This window comes from Manihot esculenta, chromosome 8, assembly GCF_001659605.2.
Source record: "Manihot esculenta cultivar AM560-2 chromosome 8, M.esculenta_v8, whole genome shotgun sequence".
Lineage (NCBI taxonomy): Eukaryota > Viridiplantae > Streptophyta > Magnoliopsida > Malpighiales > Euphorbiaceae > Manihot > Manihot esculenta.
The window spans coordinates 14,432,023-14,451,599 of NC_035168.2; the positions used below are offsets into that span (position 1 = coordinate 14,432,023).

The 19,577-nt window shown below is 36.9% G+C and overlaps 2 protein-coding genes and 1 long non-coding RNA gene across 5 annotated transcripts; 1 reads left to right on the forward strand and 2 right to left on the reverse strand.

Annotated features, from left to right (window-relative positions):
- The first annotated feature begins 5,336 nt into the window (after positions 1-5,336).
- LOC110621239 (glucan endo-1,3-beta-glucosidase 5) lies at positions 5,337-10,652 on the forward strand. 3 transcript variants are annotated; one of them, XR_006351745.1, is made up of 3 exons: positions 5,337-5,858; positions 8,257-9,440; positions 9,841-10,652. XR_006351745.1 is itself a non-coding variant. In XM_021765434.2 (2 exons), exons 1-2 carry the CDS (start codon positions 5,518-5,520, stop codon positions 9,356-9,358), a joined length of 1,443 nt encoding a protein of 480 aa, XP_021621126.1. In that variant the 5' UTR covers positions 5,337-5,517; the 3' UTR covers positions 9,359-9,586. The 3 variants fall into 3 exon arrangements, 1 of the variants encoding a protein (XP_021621126.1); XR_006351746.1 differs by having other exon boundaries at positions 9,844-10,652; XM_021765434.2 differs by lacking the exon at positions 9,841-10,652 and having other exon boundaries at positions 8,257-9,586.
- LOC110621240 lies at positions 9,732-10,860 on the reverse strand. Its single transcript, XR_002488945.2, has 2 exons — positions 10,051-10,860; positions 9,732-9,966 (listed from the first exon to the last, which is right to left on the reverse strand). It is a non-coding gene; the product is annotated as an uncharacterized LOC110621240 (long non-coding RNA).
- Positions 10,861-11,504: 644 nt separating this feature from the next.
- LOC110620500 (E3 ubiquitin-protein ligase RGLG2) lies at positions 11,505-15,364 on the reverse strand. The gene is made up of 10 exons (XM_021764268.2): positions 14,306-15,364; positions 13,796-14,021; positions 13,582-13,695; positions 13,395-13,492; positions 12,967-13,046; positions 12,775-12,880; positions 12,531-12,658; positions 12,291-12,453; positions 11,911-11,967; positions 11,505-11,827 (listed from the first exon to the last, which is right to left on the reverse strand). Exons 1-10 carry the CDS (start codon positions 14,489-14,491, stop codon positions 11,744-11,746), a joined length of 1,242 nt encoding a protein of 413 aa, XP_021619960.1. The 5' UTR covers positions 14,492-15,364; the 3' UTR covers positions 11,505-11,743.
- Positions 15,365-19,577: the final 4,213 nt, after the last annotated feature.

Here is a 19,577-nt window from a genome sequence, read left to right on the forward strand (position 1 = left end):
TGACAGGTTTACCCTTGATGTGGTTTGTCTGTGATATGATGCATTCCATAAGATCATGTGTTAATGACTTGTTTTACTGTTCTACTCACTGGGCTATAGAGCTCATCCCACTCCCTTAACCCCAGTCTTGCAGGTTCAGTGTACAGTGTACAGGGGAAGTCCAGCAGAGTACAGGAAGAGAGAAGGGTTTTGTAATAGAATATTGTGGACATGTAACAGTAAAGAGATGTAACAGTTGTGTATAAATGTAGAATTGTGCTTGACTTAGTTCTTTTTGTGTTGTACATCTTTTGTATACTGGTCTGTTTACAGAGTATGTGAAAAACCAGGCTTAACAGGTATGAATTAACCCATCTAGAGCAAGCTCTAGTCAGGGGTACAGAGTACAGAGACAGTGCATGCACAGGTTAAGTCTTAGTCCAGAGAAAAGTTTTTATTTTCACAGAAAATGTATGACCATGTATGAGATTTTACAGGTACTCAGAAAGTATAGCAGGCTTGCTACGGGTTCTGGCAGCCTTAGCCGATCTGAATCCTAGCGCCGGTGATGGTCCATTTTGGGGTCGTTACATCTGGCTGAAGGTGGAAGCAAAATATCATCCTTCCACCGACTTGGGGCCTTTTATAGGTGGCTGGTCAGACCACCTTCGGCGGCCAAACGTGAATCCGAAACCATGCAAGGTTCGGCGGCTGAAACTCACTTTCGGCGGCCAAACTTGCCATTTTCTCCTTTGGCTCTTTTCACTTAAAAACTCATTTCCTTTCTACTTAAAACATTAACACACAGGTTAAAACACTTTAGACAAACATATGTACTACTCTTCTAGAGGGTTCCGACACCCGAGATTCCACCGGACTATAGGAATTCCGATACCGGACTCTAGCCGGGTATTACAGTACTCCTACTGATTCTTTGAGAGATAAATTCCTTTTCTAAAAAGGTACCATTTCGAGCAACAAACACTTTGTTCTCTGAGGGAATATAGAAATAGTATCCTTTGGTTTCCTTAGGACACCCCACAAAATTGCATTTGATAGATTTTGGAGCTAGGATATCTGAAATTAGGCATTTCACATAAGTCTCACAATCCCAAATCTTAAGAAAAGACAAACTAGGCATTTTGCCAGTCCATAACTCATATGGTATCTTTTCAACCGCTTTCGATGGTACTCGGCTTAAAATGAATGCAGTTGTCTCCAAGGCATAACCCCAAAACGATAAAGGGCGATTTTTTTTACTCATCGATCGAATCATATCTAATAAAGTTTGATTTCTCCTTTCAGACACACCATTCCATTGTGGAGTTCCTAGAGGAGTTAATTGTTAAACAATTCCACAATTTCTAAGATGTTCATCGAACTCTTAGCTCAAATATTCACCACCTCAATCAGATCGAAGTATTTTAATAGTTTTACCAAGTTGATTTTGCACTTCATTTTGAAAAGTTTTAAACATTTCAAAAGATTCATGTTTATATTTCATTAGGTAGACATAGTCATACCTACTGAAATCATTAGTGAATGTAATGAAGTTTTGATAACCTCCCCTGGCACTAATGCTTAGTCGGTCACATACATTTGTATGTATTAATCTCAATAAGTTTGAAGCCCTTTGACCTTATCCACTAAAAGGGTCTTTTGTCATCTTACCAAGCAAATAAGATTCATAATTTTCAAATGATTCAAAATCAAATGAATCTAATAAACCATACTTATGGAGCTTAGATATGTGATTCTCATTTATATGGCTAAGACGGCAATGCCATAAATATGTTGGTTTTAATTCATTTGACTTAGTTTTCTTAGAAGTTATGTTATAGATATTATTGTCTCTAGAATCATCTAGATTAGAGACATAAAAGCCATCATATTGAATTTGCAATACAATAAAGCAAATCATCTTTATTATAAATGGAGCATTTATTATTCTTAATGAGAAATGAAAAACCTTCGTTGTCCAAAACAGAAACTGAAATAATATTCCTACTCAAAGTAGGAATATAAAAGCAATTGTTCAACATTAACAAAAGCCCATTGGGCAAAACAAGTTCATAAGTCCCCATAGCTAAAGCAGCAACTCTTGCTCCATTGCTTATACGTAGGTCCACGTCACCCTTTTTAGTTTTCTACTCCTTTTGAGACCCTGCACATTAGTAAAAATGTGATAATCACATCTAGTATCTAATATCCATGAAGTAGAAATAGATAAATTAATATCTATAACATAAATACCTGAAGTCATAGTCTCACTACCTTTCTTCTTCTAGCACTCATCCAAATAGAGCTTGCAATTTCTCTTCCAATGCCCTGATTCTTTGCAATGAAAGCAGACTCCTTCTTTAGGAGCTTTTTCCTTGGCTTGCTGTTTAGGTTTGTCTCGTCCCTTAGACCCATTACCACCTTTAGACTTGGGCTTCCATTTATTTTTCATGGGCTTACCCTTATTGACATTCAAAATTTAGGTAGACTTTTTCTTGAAATTCACCTCAGCAGTCTTTAGCATCCCATGCAGCTCAGGAATGGATTTTTCCATGTTGTTCATGTTATAGTTCATGACAAACTGAGAAAAACTGCCAGGTAAAGAATGTAGGATCAAATCCGTGGAGAGTTCTAAACTCAGAGGATAGCCAAGCCTAGCAAGGTGACCAATATAGCCTTTCATCTTCAAAACATGAGCACTAATTGATTCACTTTCAGCAATTTTGCAATCATGCAATGCAAGGGTGGTTTCATACCTATCCTGCCTAGCTTGCTGTTGAAAAGCCTGTTTAAGATGGACACTCATCTCATAAGTCTCAAGATGTTCTAGATCCTTCTAAAGTTCTAGACACATAGTTGCCAACATAAGATATCCAATGTCATTGGAATCATCCACATGCTTCTTATGTGTGTTCTCAACAACATTAGTAGCATCAATAGGAGGTGGTTCAGGGACAGTTTCATTAAGCACATAGGACTTTTTCTCTTACTTGAGAACAATTCTCAAGTTTTTAAACCAGTCAATAAAATTGATCCCATTTTCTTTCAATTTATCCTTCTCAAGGACAGATCACAGCGATAAAGTGAAATTGTTATTAGCAGCCATAATGATCTACAAAATATGCAAATATAAATAATTTAGTAAACAAATTAATATTAAGGTAACAATAATCTCCCACTAAAATATAACCCTCAACAAAATTGAATTATTACAATAATAATATTTTAGTGGGTTAAGATTTATATTTCACCTAATTCCAAGTCAGTTTTGACATGACACTTAGAATTAAGTTATTTAGCTAGGTAACCCCTTACCAATTACATCTAATATAACTCTTAGATTATGAGTTGTTTACATCATATGTCAAAAGCATGTTCTACCCCATCTAATGCCTTAGACCCAAAATCATTTTGATAGCCTAATTAAGTCCAACCAAATTAAATAAATAAGTAACTATTACTCATCCTACCTTATTAAGATAACCTAAGCACCTTACTTTGACAAAACCTGCATTTTGGTGATTTTAGTCGTAATAGGCATTTAATACATAGATGACATTAAAACTTAAAATTTATAGTGAGGGTTCAACTTTTAAATTTTAATTACGTTGTCTTGCATTTATATATCATGGCATCCTATATGCATATATATATAAACTATCATGTATAGTATCACATACGAATATATGACAAAAATATGTAAACGTGACATAACATGGCCAAAATTTAAAAATGATCTTCATAAGCCAATATAAATATCATAAGGGGCAACCTAGGTGTAATCCTATTACAATAGTTGCAATAGAACATATCTTTATATCTTGAGCTTGCTTGTCCACACCATGGAATCTACTCGTCATTGGAAGGCAACTCTGCCATTATCATGGAAGCACGAGTCTTCTCTCCTCCATCCTGTGGATCTCCATTTGCAAAATAAAAAAAAAACTTATACTATTACATTAAATAAATGACACGCAGACCGTATTTAAAAATTACATCCCATATAAACATCCAATCTCATAAGTTAATAAGGTCATACTATACACCATGCCAAGATTTCACATAATCACAATATATTTCATATAAACATATTATAAACTTATTAGATTAAAATTTATTTATTACGGAAACGATATTTAAAGCGCTACACACATGGCAGTCCCGCTAGCTGGTTAGTAGGTGGGGATTCTGCTGCCCGGTCGGGGTTGTGGAATTTAAAATTTCAATCAAATCAACTTAATATATCAATTTCACTTTCAATTTCATCGGAATTTAAAATTCCCAAGTCAACTTTAACTCTACCAAATAAGACTTATGAAAATATTCAAGGGATTATAAACTCTCTGATACTTAATAAATCCACTTGAAAAGGAGAAAATATATTCAAAAAAATTGATTCCATGTCTGATGTCTTATAAGAAATGACAAATTAATGAAATTAGAACATGTATATACAAATAGACTACATCAAATGTAATTCTGTGTATATATTAAAAACAGATTTGCTCTCTTTAAAATAAGTTATTTTTATGATTTCTTTGATGAAAATAAAGTAATAATTAGTTCATTACAAAAACTAATTAAATTTTATAAAAAAAATCATTTTTTATGAAAAATTATTAAATTAATAAAAACAATGACTACTTCAATATACATACAAAAAAATTAACACTTCAAAATATAAGATAACAACATGTTTTTTTTTAAATATTATTTGCCCTTAAAAATTAAAAATGTTGTTAATTTAATATAATTTTATTATATTAATTTATAAAAATATATCTTTATATATTTAAAAATCAATTTCCATTAATGTAACATGTACTCCTTAACATATCATTTTATGAAAATAAATATTATTTTATATGAATTTATAATATAAAATATATAATTTTTATTAAAAAAATTATTTTTAATAAAACAACTTACTTTATTTTAAATCAAATAACAACTTTCTTAAAATCATTTTCTTTCTTACAAATGTGTTATTATAGTCATTTTTTTTTAAATAATTGTGTTGTCATTTCAGAACAATTATTCCATATTTTTAAAGTATCATGTGATATTAATAACGTAATATTTTTAATTAATAAAATTAAAATATTTATTATTTTATTATTAAAATATATTAATTAAATAAAATTACTTATCAACTCATTAAATATTTATAGAGAAAACCAACATATCATAACGTGGTCCTTCGTTATAATTTTCGTCATTTCACATATTCAGCAGTTAAACCGTATAAATATCTCTTTAAAATGACGAGTCTCTCCATCCTAAAAACGTTGCCACTCGTTCCATGTGGAGGGTATTTCAGACATTTTAAGGCTTACATTGCTTCGTTTCATAAATTTATCCCCATTGGGTTGTCAAATGTCACACTCTCCGTCGCCACCATCCACCGCCATAGCCACAGCCACCGCTGACATTAGCCCACTGAATAGTGAGATGGACATAAGTGGGTGATTGAGTTGATGATCATATAACTATAAGGGGACCAACTAAGCTTTTTTACGCTATTTGCTCAAGATAACAATGTCAGGCTTCAGTGCAGCTTTTCTTTATCTGCTAGTACTGGTATCGGGCTCCTGTCTGGTGGCGGAATCAGCAATAGGAGTCAACTGGGGTACATTATCTTTCCGAAAGCTGAAGCCTTCAACGGTGGTGGATCTGTTGAAAGACAACAAAATAGAGAAGGTGAAGCTGTTTGATGCAGATCCAGATGTGCTTAGAGCTTTAATGGGTAGTGGTATTCAAGTTATGGTTGGGATCCCAAATGAAATGTTGGCTGCTATTAGCTCTTCAACTGCTGTTTCTGATTTGTGGGTTCGCCAGAATGTTTCCAGATATGTGGTTAAGGATGGCGTTGATATCAGGTTCTTCTCTCTTTTCCCTCTATTTTTTACTTCTTATTTATTGGTTGAATTAATTTTATTTTTCACTCTTGTTTGATTTCTTGAAAGCGTTACGAAATGCGAGTGTATATATTTTTTGAGCCTTACTTTTTTCTTGTTTTTGTTTTGATTATGAATATGGAGAGAACTACAGTCAAAAGGGGCACTAGAGAATACTGTAATTATTTTAGAATAAGTGAGAATTCAGCCTTGAAATTTCTGATTTACACCTAAACAATTAATAATCTTGGGAAATATATCGCAAAATTTTTGAAGCAATGCTGTGAACTCAAAGATGAATATGATGGGCGCTGGCAGACTGGCTGCTGCTTATATCTGTGTGTGTGTATGTATAATATCAAGAATTCCACTTTCATTTGATCAATTAGGTTGCAATTACCATAAAGTGTAGGTAGCAGAAACTAAACCTTTTGCTTAGTAAATCTTAGTGTAAGGTAAAATTGCTCTTCATGTGTGCAGAATATAATTCTAGTAATTGCCACTGGATGTTTTTGTTTGATGAACTTTCTTTTTGATAATATTTCTTCAGTTTGAATTTCTAATAGTCCTATGCAGCTGAGGTTTGTCCTACTTCCCAACAATTAATTGTCTTGTCTATGAAAGCTATGGGTTGCTATCTGGACTTCCTATGCCAGATAGCACAGCTTTTCATCCTAGGATCTAGACAGCGTTGCTCATCTGATGGTATATGGCGTTTGCATATCCTTACTAATTTATTTCATTAAGAAAATGTCTAAGAATAAAGAAAACAATGACATCTATAACTCCTTGTTTTCTTCTTCTTTTTTGTGGTTTGGGAAGAGAAAAAGGGGGAGGGGGAATGAGGAAGTGAAAATTTATTATTGCTGGCATTTGTGTGCAGTGTCAAAATAGTTATGAGCGTCCACATATGTATTCTCTCTTTAAAAATAGTTTGTCTTCGACTGCCGGAATTAACATTCATCTTTTGGTATCTATGTTCAGAGGGAGAGGGAGAATTTTCATGTGCAAAGATTAAATACTATTTCTATGCTGTGGGCTGGTAATTTAGTGGTGTGCATGGGTTTTCGAGTCTTGAATTGAACTTGTTACTGCTCTGTTATTAATTATTAACAGAAACCGTTAGTATTATGTGAAAAGTCACAACTGCCCTTTTAATTATTAGTAATTATCTTAACTTCTATCATCATCATTCTCCACTGTCCATAACCTCCACCCATCAAACCCTCACCTTTAGTCAGATTACAACAACCTTGCACTCTGCTCCAATTCCTCCAATGGCTCCACAAGGCTTGCCTCCAAATTCCGTCTCATCCCAAGGTTTCTTAGGAAACCCATTTCCATTCTACAATGTCGCAGATGATTGGAGAGGATGTAAATGCTCCACCTGGTGTAAGTGAGTTGGCAGTGCTACTAAACTATGATCAAGAGTTGAGGATAGAAAAATGTTTTAAGAGAGAGAAGTAGGAGGGATTGGTTAAAGAGGGAGCATGGGCTAATGTAGGGGAAAGGTGGAAGGAGGACCATGAACTGCTTGTGACCATCACGGAAGGACTGAGGTTTGATTTCTTATGTTCTTTTGGGTTCTGAAGCTTTTTGATGGGTTGGTGATATCAATTTCTAAATCCCTCTAATTCTATTTCCCTTCCTAAATCTCAAACTCACTCCAAAACATCTCTTCCCTTACTCTTTTCACCACAAGCAATTGCATACACAAACAGCAAAATAATAATTAATAACCATACCGCTGAAAGCCCAAGGTACTCACACCCAAGATACATTCATTTGCTATTTGATCAATTCCAAACTTTCATTTGACAGTAAATAAGTCAGTAACTCCACTAACCAAAACCCAAATGGCCAAGACCAAGATCAAGACGATAAAAAGGAAGAATAAACAGCATACCAGTATCAAGAAACCGAAAGGACTTTTCACAAACATGTAATGAGCAAGTTTTCTTTTCTGTGGTGGAACCTTAGATTATAAGGGTACTAAGGCAAATTTTGTAATTTCTAAATACTCTCTTTCATGTCTCATTTGACTGACAAATATGTTTGTTGACTGACGAAATTATTAAAAAAAAATTAAATGGTTGTATTTTGAAAAAATGAGAGACTTTTAATTGGCTCTAACAATTATAAGAATTAACTGGTTAATCTCACTGAAACTCAAGGATCTATAGTAATTTTTTCATAACAATTTACAGCTCCCTTTGAGAGCCCATGAAACAAAGGCATTTTGTTTCAAGTTCTGAAATTTGAATTTGCTCAGGATTCTGTTTTCTGAATCCATAAAACTTGAGTTGTGTTAGAACATTTTATGCATATCAAGAGTTCCAGCTTTCTCACTATATTTTCTCTTCTTACCAAACTATGGCAGGTATGTAGCTGTAGGAAATGAACCATTCCTTTCTAGTTATTCTGGTCAATTTCAATCCTATGTTGTCCCTGCCCTACAAAACTTACAGCAGTCTTTGGCTAAAGCAAATCTTTCTGGCTATGTGAAGCTAGTGGTGCCGTGCAATGCTGATGCCTATGAATCCTCCCTTCCTTCTCAGGGGGCATTCCGATCTGATTTAACAGAAATTATGACTCAACTTGTTTCCTTCCTCAACTCAAATGGCTCTCCTTTTGTTGTCAATATTTACCCTTTTCTTAGCCTCTATGGGAGCACGGATTTTCCGCAAGATTATGCATTCTTTGAAGGGACTGCCCATTCTGTTACAGATGGGCCTAATGTTTACTACAATGCGTTTGATGGGAATTTTGATACTTTAGTTTCCGCCCTCAACAAACTTGGATATGGTCAGATGCCTATAGTTATTGGGGAGGTGGGTTGGCCAACCGATGGAGCCATCAGTGCTAACCTCACTGCTGCAAGAGTTTTCAACCAGGGACTCATAGATCATGTTTTAAGTAAGCAAGGAACCCCACTTAGGCCAGGTGCACCCCCCATGGATATCTATCTTTTCAGTCTACTTGATGAAGGAGCAAAGAGCACACTTCCTGGAAATTTTGAAAGGCACTGGGGGGTTTTTTCCTTTGATGGCCAGGCAAAATATCCATTGAACCTTGGTTTGGGCAACAAGTTATTGAAGAATGCCAAGAATGTCGAGTATCTCCCATCTAGGTGGTGTGTGGCTGATCCAACTAAAGATCTGTCTGGTGTGACCAACCACATGAGAATTGCTTGTAATTTTGCAGATTGTACAACACTCAACTATGGAGGATCATGCAATGGAATTGGGGCAAAAGGAAATATCTCTTTTGCTTTCAACAGTTACTACCAGCTTCAAGATCAAAATGCACAAAGCTGTGATTTTGATGGTCTGGGTATGGTTACATTCCTAGATCCATCAGTTGGCGATTGCAGGTTTCTTGTTGGTGTCACTGATACTGGTTCTTCAGGTTTTGGAACGGGTCCTAGGTGGATTATCATTTGGATTTTGATAATTGGGGGGATGTGGGTCTTTCTAATATGAAAAAGAAGTTTCCTTGAGTGGGTTTTTCAAGTTTCCTTGAGTGGGTTTTTCCATGTCCCTCTTTAGAAACTACTGAACATAGGTGAGAGAATAGTAATTTGGATTTTGTTCGAAAGATTGCAGGTTCTTATTATATGCGATAGCATCATGCAGCAGATAGTGTAAACCCATGTGTATTGAATCATCCTATCTTGAAATCATATTGCCCTTGTATTCTTTTTTCTTTTCTATATACAGATGTGATTTGCAGAGATTATGCATATTGCCATGGTGTTTGAACGGTTCATGTAATGGGATCTCATTAGCAAGTTTTCTACATCTGAGATCTCTTAGACATGATAGCAACTCAACCTGCTCTTGCACTGCATATCTATTGAGAAAATTAGATTTATTACAAGTCAAAAGTACAACTGATACAGAAACATACTTAGAAAATCCTAAGCATTGTAGAGAGCTTATTCATCTTCCGTGTTATTTTTCAGCAGGGAAGATTTTATTTGGTGGGCTACATGAGAACTCCATAGTTTCTTAGCAACAATTATCCCCGCAGCACACCTTGCCACAACGGAGGTTTGGAACCCTCCCGACGAAAAAGCAGCAACGACAACCTTCAAAATAACAAGCCACTAGTACTCTGTAAGTAATAAAGATGCAAAACTAAATGAACCCAGAAGCCATAAAATGGCCTTTACCTTGGGGATGAACCATATGCTCAAAAGTCTGCAGGCGAGGGCCTGCTGTTGCATTTGCACACATGACAATGGATGCCACAACTAGAAGCCATGTCAAAGCAATCACCAAGGTTGCTTTCTTCACCATTTCTCTGTCTGGACAAACTTTGAGAATGGAAGCGAAGGGATGACAACCCTGTCGGAGCTATCCTACTTATACTTGAGTCTGAGATTGGCAGTGATAAGCAAGCGTGATGACTTGAAATTCCTACACCTCAGAGTATGGGCGTTCATGATCAACTTCTCGAGGCCAACTTGCTCTTTATGTTGGCATGTACTGCTAGTTTGTAGCAACTACAGCTGCCATTTCTGACTTGGTTTATCCATTTTCAAGCCTATCATTAGAGTCACCTACCAACTTCAGGATTTAATTCTCTAGTAATTCTATAAGAGAATTCATGTGTCGGAAGGTTTAAGAATCTTAATCTTGTTTTTAATGATCTTTTACAGAGAGAATTTAATATGGGTCTCTCCTTACAAGACAAAATACTTCTGTTTTTATTGAACAAGTTGGGCATCATCCCTTTGAATGTGACACTAAACTGCAAGTTTTTTTTGTTTTATTTTCCTTGCAGATGTGTTCACTGGATTTTCAGTCGATTCCTCTTCCACGTGTGTTACAGACGATCAAATAGATATTTTGTAGAATAAGTACTTCTGATAGCCTGTTTTGCTGCAGTAAAATTGCTTTAAATTGAAGCACACAGTTTCATCTTTTAGATTTCAACCTTCTTGGAGCTGATTCATGAAGCAAGTTCGCACCAGCGCCAAGCCTTCCACACCAAATTGTTTTTTTGTTATAAATAGAAGCCTAAATGAATCAAATTATTTGTTAGATTTTTAAAATTTGATTCGATCAAATCTCAATTTAATTGTTTTTAAATAAGTCAAATAAGTCAAGTTTGAGTCTATTTTTTAGATTCATTTAATATAAATATTGGATTCATTAATACTCGAAAATTCGTTTATTTAATTGATTTTAATTAAAATTATTTAATTTTAAATTTTATTTTTATGGTGAATTTAGAGTTGTAATTAAATTGAATTGCTCATCAGTTATTCAAGTCGATAAACGCTTCTCGATTCTTTTTTAAATAAATATAATTTAAGCTTTGAGGGACAAAATAAATATAATTTAAGCTTTAAATGTGTCCCTCAAGCTTAAAAATTTTGATCTATTCAAATTTTGATTCCACTTTGGTCATTTGCAATCCTGGAATTTTGCTTTACCTCTGTTTTGAACTTCCCTTTCCCTTAAATCAGACACCAAATTCCAATTGAAAGGTTCAAGAAATACTTGGTTTTCAACTTTCAAAATATTTGAAAAAAAAAAAAAAAAGAATAAGAAAAAGAAAGGTTAAAGGGTTATAAGCTCGTAAGTTAAGGCCAAGAAAGAAATTTTCGAACACTAATATGTTCAAACCAGAATTTATATGATCAAAAAGAAGTTGACAACAGGAACCAAAATCAAACAGAACCACTTGATTCTTTGACATCGACTTAAAGAAGATTGCCTACAAAAGTTTGAAATAGATGAAGTTGCACTATATGGGGACTTGGGAAATCCACCAATGCTTCACCCTGTCAGGTTTTTGAACTCCCACCTATGCTTCATTCTGTCAAGTCCCGAACAGACTCTACTAAATCTGATGAATCACTCGTACAGTCTTATCCTGGTGATTATGTAGGTTTGGCAAATGGGGCACAAGTTCAAGTCCCTCCCACAATCATAACATGTCTGCAAAATATTTAAGTGAAAAATTCAGAACTGGATAGTGAGGAAAAGAGATGACAGGTTATATTTCTCCGATTTAAGGTTACCTGATGTCCACATCCAAATGCAAGATCTTTTGTACTCCATAAACACACAGGACAACTCTGTAAAGCACAACGAAACTATCAAGAATCAGAATCCTTTTAAGCCCTAATTTTATCCTTGAACTATATAGCGAGAGCTAAAAATACTAAATTTGATCTTTTGGTTCAAATTTTCAGACCTATTAAGAAAAGTCCAAATAAGTCCGTCACTTATCAGGATTTCAAAGGGTGAGCTACAGTTGTTTCAGTTTATTTTGGCTTTTTAATGATAGTCGGGCATAAATTTAGATCCAAGAATGAAATTTAGCCTGCTGTACAATTTAAGGGCAAATATGGTTTTTTTTGCCAATCCTAAATCTTAAGTATAACAATTGGAGGCTTACCCTACTATGTGAAGTATGATTCACAAGACAGCGAGAAGGATCATTATCATATCCCATTCTCTGTTCATTTCTGCTTGGCCCTTTATACGTTGGATAGTAAGTCACCAAGCTGTTCCCAAGTGGAGGAGGAAGAGGATACCTCTTTGGAATACCTCTTTGGCAGCTGCAAGTAATAAGAAAAGTGTGAGAATTAGGAATGACAAGAAGATAACATGTCAATGTCTATGCTAGTGACAGTACCCCAACAGATGAAGTCCTATTGTAGCTTTGTATTGTGATGGTATCTCCATTAATGCAGCTAGAGAAAACTCAGTCTCCTTCTTAGACATGGGGATGTTTTTCAACATGATTTCTGTGAAATTCACGAACTGCATTGGATAATCAATGCATTAATAATAAAACAAACAGGAAATTCAAGAACTGCATTGGATAATCAATGCATTAATAATAAAACCTGGGATTATCATTCCTAAAGAAAGAAAACCTGGAAATTATCGAACGCCCGAGAAGGAATATTGTCATCAAATGTATGCATCATGTCCCATGGTCCATCACCAACTCCAACCAGTACTATTGATAGCGGATGCTCACTGCAGAGGGATAAAAAGTTCTTCAGGATCCAGAAAATGAAAATTGCCAAACGCAGAGAAAGAACAACGTTTAGTAGTATTGTAACCTTGCTTTTACAATAGCATTAATGGTACATTGCTCCTGCGGACTCAACTGTCCATTACCCGTATCGACACTTCTTGTAACCTGGCAAAATCATATTGCAGTTAATAGAATTAATTTATGAATTCAGGATGGTAAACAATTACAAAAAGACACAAAAAAGACAAAGGCCTTGTTTGGTTGGGGTTAACTCAGTTCAAGAACTTCAAGTTCTCAGTAAATGCTAAAATTCTACTTAATTTGAATTCCTGAAGTTGTGGCCTTTACTTCTTTATAGTAGGGGATGACCTGACCTTGTCGTGCTACTTATGAGAAGTGAACTTCTCAAGAAGTAGACAATTTGAACCAAACAAGGCTAAAGAAACACAGAATTTAACTGTAAGAACTTGCTCATTTCTGTACAACTTCAGGGCAATAAATTTTATAGCATACCTGCCCATCAGCAATGATCATGAGAACATGATACTGGCCACCACTATTGTCCACAATACCAATGGCAGTTTCAATGATTGGGGCAAAAGATGTTGGTCCTGTCAGAATTTAGTACAAGAAAATTGAACTTAAACTGGCTCTAGTGTAATAATTATGTAACCAGATAAGAATAATTATGTAAACTAACCAGCTAAATGGACATTTGGAACTATTTCTCTATAACGACTAAGTACTTCCTCGAAGCCATTACACGGCCTATCTTCTGGATTGAAGCTAAATACTTCTTTATCATGAGTAGAGGCTGCAAAATAAAAGGGAAGAGTGCAAAGCTTTGTATTTCAGGCCTTAGAAAAGCATGATGAACTTCAAAATGAGAAATATAAGGAAGTAGACTTGCTCACCATCACCAAAACCATAACAAGGAATAAGGTTATCTTCATCAAAATCAGAAATTGTTCTTCCAATTATTGATATTGCCTGTTCATAAGGATTCATAGAATCCCCAAGGTGATGCAGGCTCTTCCTGTGGAAAGACCGCGCGCCTGTCCAGTCATTGCTTTTTGTGAAATCAATGCCCAAAATAAGATTGGAAGATTCCAAACCAGCTTGTGCAAGAGCTTGCGTCACCTAATTGCAAAGGGTGTCATTAATTTCTTTCCCCATTTCGGAAGTTAAATTGCAAATCACTTATAACAGATTAGCTTATGCATGTCTTTATAAGACTCAACTAATGCATTAACATCACTATCCAAATCAAAATTGTAAAATATGAAGATTGTTCTTTTCTTTTAATTTAATTGCATGAGCTCAATCCTATCTCCTATCAGTGAAATCTAATAGCATTCCTACTCTTTGCTACTTGGAAGATGCTTAGACCAGCACACAAGCTAAAAAATGTAGCAGGAAAGTACCTGTTCTAGAGAGTAGTAATCATCACCAATTCTTGAATACCTTGACTGCAGCTTGCTTCTTCCATCATAATCAACACACCTTGAAGAATGAGACAAGTAGGGCAAAGAGCTTGGGAGTGATGGAGCCCCATAATTGTATGAATCATGCTGGTATTGACCTTGATGCCTTGACTGTTTTCCTCCCATTATTCAGATACCCAACTTTCAGATGCTGCACAAACAGGACAAGCTTAATGAAGTGAAGCCTAATTTCTGCTCAAACTGCACATGAAGTCAGATCATCAAGTCAGTTTTCACCAAACATAAGAAATATATTTGTTTCAACCAAGTTATCCAAAGATTCAGAACTCCAAAATCTTCAAAATCAAACAAGTTCAATACTGAATATGTGGAACATCCACATACAAGCACCTCATCCATTTAGGAATTTTCCCAAACACATTATAGAAATGGTACTTGCTACTTCTTAACATACAAGATTTGAACCCAAACAGCATATCAGTTCACCAGATGCATGACAGAGATTACCAGTATGTTTCAATGAAGTTTACCGACTAATAATTTGTCGGTTGAAAAAGTTTTTCAGCATTTTGAAACCTAAAAACCTTATATTCTTTACAAAAACCTTTGTCTCAAAACTTATTTGCCTTCCTTCCAAACAAATTTCTTACTTTAAAAACCCATACCTTAGACTCTAGAAAGTGCAAAGTAAAGAAACGGAAATAATGTAAAATCCAAAGAGCAAACAAATCAATCCAAAAAGAAACAGAGAAAAGAAATAGATTTTGCACCTTTAACCCAAAAAAGATCAATTGCATATCAGCAGGAATACTGAATTTCAGTACTGATCACACGGAAACTAAGTGGTTTTTTCCTTAGAATATATAACAAGTAAGACATAATCTTGAAAAAGTAAAGCAAAACCGAGTAACAAATACTGAGAAAGAAATAATAAGAAAACGATGAAACTTCCCATCATCAATGCATAAGCTTTCAAGGAAATTATTCTGATTGCAACATTATCACCCACAGGAATATTCTATAGCAAAAAATAAAGTCTAGTCTACTCTATTTAATTCTTTACTTTATTTAAAAAAAAAAAAATCTCTATGTATACCTATGTTATCTGCAGAGGTCAAACCCTGCTTACAAGAATCTTGCAAGGAAGTTTCTTTGGAACAACTACACGACTATGATGGACATTAAACCAATTTTTGGTGGACTTTTAGTGATACCCAGAAAGAAAAGACAGGGAAATTAAGGACAATTTTAAATTTATATATATAGACATATGTTACCAGGGAAAATTGGCATGCACCACTACTAAAAATGGTGCTTTTAAAAATATTTACGTCTTTTTATCTGTTATTTTAGAAGGCTTTTTTTTTATTTCGAAATAAATGATTTCAATATTTCATTAAATATATTATTTCGTGATTTACTATTCAATAAGTGGAGTATTTTTAAAATATAAATTAGGCTTATAATATTTATATATGCATTTTAATTGAAAAGTAATAGTCTTTTTTATCTTTATTTTCATCAAAATTTAGTATTGATGATCTGAGATCCAGAGAAATAGGGTTTTTATAATGGGCTCTGTAAAACTTAGAAAAATCTTTTTTCCTAGAAGAGTGTATTTCTCCTTTTATAGGTTTCCTTTTGTCGGCTAGTGACGTGCCAATAGAACGAATATCAGTAGACCACCTGTCCCTGCCACGCTGATACGGACGTACGAGGGAATCAAATCTCTGCTCCATGCGTAACGGCCTCTGATTCTCTCAGGGCGCGGGTAAACGGGTCTGCAAGATGGATGGACGGATCCTCTTTCGGGTTCTGGACTGGACCGGTAAGTAGGGACAAAGCAGGGCCTGAATGAATCGGCCCAAGGTTCAGGGAAGATGAGGCCGGCCTGGTGGAGGGAGCCAGATAACCCGGTCGTGAGGCTTAATGGACTGGACCCAGTGAGCGTGAATGGCTTGAGGATCTCTAAGCAATGGGCTATCTTCATGGGCCTGGCCCTAGACGGGGATGAGGTGAACTCGGAGGTCATCAATTGCCCCTTTACCTTCTCGACAGTTATTGCTCCGACTGTCGAGGGGGTAAACCCCTAGAATCATTATGACCGCGTCTGTTGGAATTTGGCTTGCCCTTTCATCTTATTGTCATTTGTAGCTTTAAATCTTCTCTATCTTTTTTCTATATTTAGCTTTCCTCTGCCTTTTGTGCGCATTGTTACCCTCGCTTTCGTACCTTTATCTTCCCGGTACGTTTCCTTTCCTTTCTGGTGAATAGCCTTTAAGGATTCTGATGCTACCCACCTAAAGTATAAAGTCGCTCTGTTTTACATTAAAAGCTCAGCCTCTGATTATATATTACTAACCTTTCCTTCTTATCATTGGGATCGTTAACAAAACAGCGAGATTTCTCTTCTCGATGGTTTGCTCTTCCCTCGCCCCAGCTCGGGCTTCCATGCCGAGCTCTCGAGGTTCCGAATCTTCAAGACTGTACACCAGTGTCAAGTCAATCTCAACTGCTTCGACTGTTCGAACTTTTGGGTCCTCTTGGACTTTGAGATCGATCGCGAACTTCAGGTCAACAGGATCAAAGTCTGCCCTATCTCCTAATGATGCCTTTCCGCATATGTTTTACAATGTTGAAAGTTCAACTTGTTCCATTGCTCTTCAGAATATTTCGCTAATTTTCTGGTGTTGCCTTCACTTGTTCCATTGCCCTTCAGAATACCTTGCCGATTTTTTGTTGGTGCTTCGGGCAGGTGGACGGGTAATGATGCCGATCTCCCTGGGACTTTAACTCGAAGACTTATATTTTTCATGAGATCGGCATATAATATCTGAGCTCGTTCGTATGTATCGTAAATCACATCTCAAGACGGAGCTTAGCCGGCCTACGAAGTTGATTTTCCGAACTATAAGAATTCCTCTGAATCGAAAGCTAAGATAGTGGGGTAGGCGATAGTGATTTAAATGTAGATGATGATGTATCTGGGCGTGTAAATCCTTTAGGGATAGCCTTTTAGCCCGTAGTGTTGGTATTTGTGGCATGCTGTAATGTGTTTTTCTTTTAATGAAAGTTTTGTTTTGCGTTCATACTCGAACTGTTCTTTCTTTATCATAACTGAAGTACTTAGATTGCTTGCTCTGTAACTTTTCCCCAAAAGATCTGCTGTATTGCTTTCTCCTTCTTGCCCCTTTAATCGTTTAGAACTAGAGTTCATTCGGCCAGCTAAGCTTTTGACTTACTTTTTTCCGAGTTGGACTAGTCGTACTCGTGAGCTCTGTTTTAATCCTGTGAGCCGAGCTCTTGACCTTCTTAGGTAATAAGCAGGGCTGGTCTTTATCGTTCTTTCATCTGCTTGTGTCTTTGAGCTTTTTATTTATCTTTTTCCGAGCTGGATCAGTCGTAACCCTGAGCTCTGCTTTTAACCTATGAGCCAAGCTTCCGACCTACGTAGGTAATGAACAAGGCCGGTCTCTATCATCGGGTGAGAGGTCCAAGTGGAGCCCGGTCTTACGGTTTGAGTGAGTTGGATTTATTCTATGCAGATGGCATGTGGGCTTTTGGGCCTGTCCGTCAATTGCATTCGGGTGATGGGCTATTGCCGTGGGCCCAACCCTTAATAGAGGTGGTGAAGTCCAGCGGCCGTCGATTATTGCCCCTTTACCTTCGATTATTGCCCCTTTACCTTCGCGTCAGTTATTGTATAACTGATGAGGGGGTAAACTTCGAGAGTAATTAATGACCGCGCCGCTCCAAGACAAAATTGTTCAGAGTGACATTGCGTTTCATTATTGCCTTTCCTTCCGAATTCTCTTTGTCTGTCGAAGAAACTTGCTCTCGTCTGCTCTCTGTTTTCCTTCGACTTCTTCTGCCTTCTCGACCTGATTGCTTTTCAGGTACGCTCTTTTACTCTTCCATGGAGGATTCTAAACTTCCCGATGTTGTCAATCTCGAGTCGCACATTACTCCTTCCTCCCTAACCAAGTATATTTCTCAGAGTTATTTAGATACTCCTCTTTACCTTATTCGCGCTCCTCTCCGGAATGAAAGGATAGTTCTTCCAAAACCTGCCCCTCCTGGTTTGGTAGATCCCCAGAGAGGTCTTCGCATAGTCTTCTTTCTTAAACAGAGGGATTTCGGTCTGACCTTTCCCTTCACCCCTTTCTTCATCGAGGTTTTTCAATATTTTGGGATAACCCCTCGGATGTTATCCCTGAACTCCATTTTGTTTATGGCTTATTTTGAATCCATTTGCCTGAGTTGGGGTTTTACACCCACAGCGTGTCTATTTGTCACTTTCTTCCGCCTTGTTAGGGCAACTCAGAAATTTTACTATTTTTCTCCCCGTGGTGGATTGTATCTTTTCACGGGCTATAAGGATTCAATAAAGGGATGGGTAGAGAATTTCCTTGTGGCGGAGCTGAGAAAAGATGTCGACGTGTCATGGGGAGTGAGGCTAGACTGGGAGGATGTCCCCCCGGGCATCAACGACCTGCCCCAACTAAGCCTCACCGAGCAGGTGGGGTATCTCCGACTGACTTCTGTTGACAAGAAGTATGACGTCGAGAGATGTATGTTCGTATCTAATCTTAGGGATATCCGGGACACGGGTATAATGCCTTGTTTAGCAACTCCGCTTTTCTTCGTAAGTGACATTAGAAAGTACGCTAACTCTTTCTGACTTTGTGTTTTTTTGGCAGCTTCTAACGTTAAAATGGATGAGATCAAGCCCCCGAAGAACTTAGTTCTGTCTCGGGAGAGTATGAACGCTGCTTTAGATGCCCTCCTGGCTGGGCGCCCCGTGCCTGAGGTCGCTGCAGAGGTGGCTCGGGTTGTTTCTACCAAGAAGGTTAGCCTCCTTCTTGGGCTCCAAAGTCGAGCTCCCATGGTGCCAGACCTTCTCGATCATCTCGTCAGGGTAGGTCGGCCCCTGCCTTAAAACCTGTTCAGGAGGCTAAATCTGGTCAGGGTTCTACAGAGGATGCGGAAGGAGCTCCCCTAACTGTTGTGAAGCAGGCCGGGGATATTGGACAGATGAGGACGGATCTTGCTCTTTCTGTTGAGGAGGCACCAGGAGGGAGGCTTGAATCCCCTATTATTGAAGAGGAGGCTCCTGGGACAGGACTGGAGATCGTTCTTATTGACGATAGTGCCCCAGAGGTTCCTACCAGGGGTGCCCCTGAAGAGGTGAGGTCTGACCTTGCCAAGGACGAGGATGTCATAGAGAAGGTAGGGGACAAACGTCCTGCCT

Bases quoted from the DNA above. Each gene is read 5' to 3' on its own strand.
- LOC110621239 (XM_021765434.2), top strand. From the start codon at position 5,518: ATGTCAGGCTTCAGTGCAGCTTTTCTTTATCTGCTAGTACTGGTATCG. The intron at 5,859-8,256 runs GTTCTTCTCTCT...AAACTATGGCAG, and splicing joins AAGGATGGCGTTGATATCAG to GTATGTAGCTGTAGGAAATG.
- LOC110620500 (XM_021764268.2), bottom strand. From the start codon at position 14,491: ATGGGAGGAAAACAGTCAAGGCATCAAGGTCAATACCAGCATGATTCA. The intron at 13,696-13,795 runs GTGAGCAAGTCT...TTTATTTTGCAG, and splicing joins TTGTTATGGTTTTGGTGATG to CCTCTACTCATGATAAAGAA. The intron at 13,493-13,581 runs GTTAGTTTACAT...AAATTCTGACAG, and splicing joins TCCAAATGTCCATTTAGCTG to GACCAACATCTTTTGCCCCA.